The following is a 6000-nucleotide window of genomic DNA, read 5'->3' as shown; positions in this document are numbered from 1 at the left end:
ATGGGGGTAGATTTGTCTAAAAGGCGGGAGGCCTGCCTTAAGGGAATTGGATCTTTGTCTAAAGAGCAGATCGCTCACCTTAAGGAGATTGGACAAATAGTTAGAGCTCATAAAATTGTGTTACAAAGCAGAGGTGAGATTCCTACAAAAAAAGGGATTCAGGAATTATTGGAATATATTTGGCAAAACTGTCCAGCATATCCCCCTTATGGGTCTTTAAATATTAAAACATGGACAAATATAGGCTCTTATTTTCATGAAGAGCCCAGGGCACCAACACCTATATTGATTAATTGGAAATCAGTTTTAATCGCCCTCTGCCTCCATCACGGAAACACAGTTACTCCTTCAAAAAAGCAGGCGGATGAATTAACACCCTTAAACCCAACAGCCCCACCCAAATATGAGGACGTAACAATAGAGACTGAAGGGAGGGTAGAAAGGGAAAGCAAAGAGGAGATTTTACAGCAAACTCCTCAGGAAGAAAAGTCTAATATCCCTCCAAAAAATGAAAAAGAAACAACAGAAATCGTAGAGATGGTAAAGAAGGAGATTGCAACAGAGATTGTAGAGAAAATAAAAGAGGGAATCATACAACAAGCCCCTCAGGAAGAGAAATCCAACATTTACCCGGTTTTAAACAGTGAGTGTCCATACGGACCCCTTACCACAGGGATCGAGAAAGCAAGAAGTGGGGATAATGTAAAACTGGAGGATTTAAAAATGATGGCCGCTTTCCCCGTTGATTTTACAGGACAAAATCCTGTGCACACTCCCTTGCCACCTAGTGTTTTAAAAGATCTAAAATCAGCCATAACAACTTACGGCTTATTGTCTCCATATGTTCAAGGTCTATTTGCAAATGTAGCTGATAACTATGTTATGTTGCCACTTGAATGGTATTCGATGGCAAAAGCTGTTCTCAGTATGACACAAGCCATGCTTTGGAAAGCCATTTTCCGAGAACAATGCGCGGTATTACACGGCACTAATGCCAATTTTCCTGTCGCGCAACTGCAGGGATCAGGCAACTTTAAAACACAGGCTCAACAAATGGCCATCCCTAGAGATTCTTTGAAGGTGACCGGAAAAGCAGCAGTATTTGCCTTTGGTCACCTAGATGATATGAAATCTGCCAGCACTTCTAACTTTATTTCTATTAGACAAGAAAACGGAGAGCCATATAGTACCTTTATAGAGAGATTGCAGACTGTAGTAAATAGAGAGATTGATAATGCTGTAGCCAGAAAGGAGTTAATGATAAAATTAGCATTTGAAAACACTAACGAAGACTGTAGAAGGGTCTTGGAGCCGTTAAGAGGGGATTCAACAAAGAGGCTGGTAGATTATTTACGCAAAGCTTCAGTGGTAGGGTCCGCTACGTATCAGGCACAATTGATGGCCGATGCGTTCGTAATAAGCCAAAATAATCAAAAACCAAAAGGTCCTAGGATGGGAAATTGTTTTAATTGTGGAAAGCCTGGTCACTTTAAAAATCAATGCAGAGCCCCGGGGGGGGGGAGCAGGACCGCCCGCTAAGAACGAAGGAACCCGACCAAAAACCCCTTGTCCCAAATGTGGGAAAAATGGCTATTGGGCGAGAGAGTGCAGGGGAAGGGATAATCAGAGGGAAAGTGAGAATAGACAACAGGTTTTGGGAAACTAGACAGCGGGCGGGGCTCCAGCCCGCTAATTAAAGGAGCCACTTTTAATGTAAATTGTCCAGAATTTATTTCAAAAAATCATAAATCTATAGTCTCATTACCATCTAATAAACCAGAACCCATGGCTATAGTAACTTCACCTAGAGAGCCAGTTGATTTTGCAGAAAAAGATGTGGTTGTGCAATCAGTGATAATTCAAGCCTCAGAAACAATTGAAATGTTTACCCCAGGATTAGTATATTTTTTACCTTTAAATATGTCAGCGGCTCATTTTCCACCAGCAACTCCTTTAATTATGTATCCTCAAAGGGATCTTATATCCCGTAGGGTTCTGGCTTCACCCTTTCTGCTAGAAGACGTAGATATTTCCTCTCTAGCCTTGGCATGCATTTGCAGCAGCCCGATCACGGTCAGAGCGGGGGAAGACGCTGCTATTGTAATTCCTGTCTCCTTAGAAGCCGACCCCTATGGATATAGTCCTCTGAGGCATTGCGAAAAAATACCTTTGAGAGATTTAATTACTACTCATGAAAACTATCTTACTACAGGGGTAAAAGCTCAAAAACCATTTTTGACTATAATTCTTAATGGCGTCCCTTTTACTGGAATTTTAGATACGGGGGCTGATGTTTCAGTGATAAGTTCTGCACAGTGGCCCGCTTCTTGGCCCTTGCAGACTGCCGCTGCTGTTAAAGGAGTAGGAGGTGTCCAGCTGGCCCAGTCCAGTGCAGAGTGGCTTGAGGCTTCTATACCGGGTCCTGCAACCAAGGCATGTATTCGTCCGGTTGTTTTAAAATTACATGTTAACTTGTGGGGGAGAGATTCGCTATCTCAATTTGGTGCAACCTTAACATTGGAATGAAATAAATAAATCAGCTTGGGCTTGAAGCTGTGGGGGAGGGAAAAGTAGTTAGGATTTAAACTGCTCTCTGAGTTTCCCCGCTGCGTGGAGAACGAGCCGCAAGTTCTCTAAGGAAAGAAATTTGAAGATTTAAAGTGATAAAACCTCCCCCAGGCCTGAAAAGTGTTGTTTCATGGTATGTGTGCATGTGTGTGTGCAATCATTTTCAGACCTAGAGAGAAGTTGAGATTTTTTAACAATAGAAAACGGAGCTCATTGGCCTATGAATAGCTCCCTGAAATAATGGTAATGAATCCCTGAAATAATGGTAATGAATCCCTGAAATAATGGTAATGAATCCCTGAAATAATGGTAATGAATCCCTGAAATGATGGTAATGAATCCCTGAAATAATGGTAATGAATGCCTGCAATAATGGTAATGAATGTTTGAAATAATGGTAATGAATGCCTGAAATAATGGTAATGAATGCCTGCAATAATTGTAATGAATGCCTGAGAGAGTGCAGAGTGGAAAGAGATCCAAAGACCGGTGATTGCCTGTAAATGGATCCACTAATGAAGCTTACATTAAAAGATAGTACACCCATATGGATTGATCAGTGGCCACTTCCTATTGTTAAATTAGAAGCTTTAAAAGAAATTGTGCAACAGTTGTTATTAGATAAAAAAATAGAGTTATCAAATAGCCCTTATAACACACCTGTATTTTTAATTAAAAAGAAATCAGGGAAGTGGAGGATGCTTCAGGATTTAAGAAAAATAAATGAAGTGATTCAGCCCATGGGTCATTTACAATGTGGTTTGCCAAATCCTAACATCATTCCTCAGAATTATGAATTAACAGTTATTGATTTAAAAGATGCCTTCTTCTCTATACCTCTGCACAAAAAGGATAGAATATTGTTTGCTTTTACTATTCCTGTATTAAACTATAGCGAACCGACAGTAAGGTATCAGTGGAAGGTTTTGCCCCAGGGAATGCTAAATAGCCCAACTCTTTGTCAATATTATATAAATAACATTTTAAAACATTTTAGAGCCAAATATAGGGGTATTTTATTTTATCACTATATGGATGATATCTTATTGGCGACACAAAAGAATGCACAAGATATACATTCACAAGCGATAAAAGAAATCATACAAGAATTTTATAATAAAGGTTTTAAAATTGCTTCAGAAAAAATTCAGAAAATACCACCGTATTTGTACTTAGGACATAAGATAATGACAACTTATGCTTCTCCAGTAATTCCAAAATTGCCTGAAATGGATAAATGTAGTTTACAACAATATTTGGGTTCAATTAATTGGGCACGTCCCTATATGGGGTTAACAACAAGCCAGTTGCAACCTTTGTTTGCACTGCTGTAGGGGGGGAAAGAACCCGCCACGCTGTTAACAATAGGGGAAAAAGAAAGACAGTGTATTCAGATAATTGAGGCTGCTATGACTAAGCGATGGGTAGATAGGATGATCTCACAAGTTCCTCTTTCGGCAGCGATCTTTAACACTGAAAAATTGCCCACAGGGTGCTTGTTACAATTACAACAGAAAAAAGTCTTTGTTGTAGAATGGATACACTTAGCAAATACCCCAGGGAGAACAGTTTCAACAAAACCTTTATTGTTATCCCAGATAATTATAAAGTTAAGAGAACGGGCTCGAGCTGTAGTGGGAATGGATCCAGAAATCATTTACGTCCCGTTCCCTTTGCCTTGGTGGGAAAAATATTTCCAAATATCAGATGAACTTCAATTGGCTTTAAGTGATTACTTAGGGACAATTAAATACCACCTTCCCACAGATTACAGGTTTTTGTTACTGAATCAACAACACCTGCGATTGGCTTCACTACAAAGTAAATTACCTATTAAGGGAGCAGTTACAATTTTCGCTGACGGGACTAAGAATAGGGGAGCGTGTGTGTATCAAATTTTAGGACAATGGGTGACTTATCACACCACCCCCCAGAGCTCAGCTCAGCGTTCTGAGCTGGCTGCTTCCATTCTGGCTTTTGAAAAGCTTAAAGATCAAGAAATTAACTTAATAGTGGACTCTTTGTATGTTTATCAAGTGATTAATAATTTGTTTGATGCCTATCTTTCACCAGCCTTAGATAAGCAATTGTTAGATATGTTTTTACAGTTACAGCAATTAATTGTAGAGAGAAAATATGCATTTTTTGTAGGGCACATCAGAAGTCACCAACCATTTCCTGGAATGTTAACAGAAGGAAATGATTATGCAGATAAAGCCGCTAGGGAAGATTTTATTGGATTTGCAACTCCTTGGGAGAGCCATGAGTATTTTCATCAAAATGCTAAGGCATTAATGAAAATGTATAAAATTTCAAAAGCAGAAGCTGCCGCCATTATCCAGCAGTGTCCAACTTGCAGTAGACAAGGAGCATCCATTCCTATGGGAGTTAACCCCCGAGGAATTAAATGTTGTGAAATTTGGCAGATGGACGTCATGCAATACCCTCCTTTTGCACCCTGGAAATATATTCACGTTACGGTGGATACCTTTTCAGGATTTATTTTTGCAACTCCACAGAGAGGAGAAGCAACTAAACAGGTGATTAACCACTGTATGCGTTCATTTTCAGTTTTAGGAAATCCATTAGAAATTAAGACAGACAATGGGGCTGCGTATAGCAGTGCTGCCTTTGCCACCTTTTGTGATCAATGGAAGATTATTCATAAATTTGGCATTCCATACAATTCCCAAGGACAAGAAATAGTAGAGAGAGCAAATTTAACACTAAAAATGATGCTTGATAAGCAGCAAGGCCCCTTTAAGATAGGGTTGCCTGAAATTCAAAACCGTTTGAGCAAAGCCTTGTATACCCAGAATTTTTAAAATCTTACAGGCTCGCCTGTAGCCTCTACAGCTGCAGAGAGGCGTTTTCAGAATAGCGTAGTTTCTCCCCGCCCTCTTGTTTATTACAGACAATTACCGGAACCTCAGTGGAAAGGACCCATGGAGCTCGTTACCTGGGGACGAGGTTACGCCGCCGTGCAACTCCCGGACAGAGTTTTGTGGGTTCCTGGAAGATGCATACGACCGTTTCATGAAAAACCGACAGAAACGGGTAACACAAAGAATCCAGAAGCAAGCCTGTCATTTTTGTTTCAATCAACAGATTACTAATCAGCTTTTTGTGGCCAATGTGCTGGTTTTGCCCCTGCCCCTGCGAAGCCTGCTGCTGTTCTCATTGTCTTTACTGTGTACTTTGCACTCACTGCAAAATTCTGTGTGACATTGTGATAATCGAACAGTATCTTGAGGAATATTTTTCCTATACCAATCCATCACACACTGAACTCCGTATCATACCAACAGTACAACAAGCTATTGACAATCCTTTTTATAACCATTATCACCAAGGATCTCTTGAGCCCTCTTTTGACATCTAGTACTCAAGATGAAAATCCGTCCGGAACAGGTCATTGGCCGGTCATATGTT

The 6000-nt window shown here is 40.1% G+C and overlaps 1 protein-coding gene across 1 annotated transcript; it reads left to right on the top strand.

Annotated features, from left to right (window-relative positions):
* On the top strand, positions 1–2302 carry LOC116502543 (endogenous retrovirus group K member 5 Gag polyprotein-like). The gene is made up of 2 exons (XM_032208423.1): positions 1–1368; positions 2279–2302. Exons 1-2 carry the CDS (start codon positions 1–3, stop codon positions 2300–2302), a joined length of 1392 nt encoding a protein of 463 aa, XP_032064314.1.
* Positions 2303–6000: the final 3698 nt, after the last annotated feature.

Source organism: Thamnophis elegans, chromosome 2 (assembly GCF_009769535.1).
Source record: "Thamnophis elegans isolate rThaEle1 chromosome 2, rThaEle1.pri, whole genome shotgun sequence".
Lineage (NCBI taxonomy): Eukaryota > Metazoa > Chordata > Lepidosauria > Squamata > Colubridae > Thamnophis > Thamnophis elegans.
Note: the sequence above shows the minus strand (reverse complement) of the source record. Positions and strands in the feature narration are given on the sequence as shown.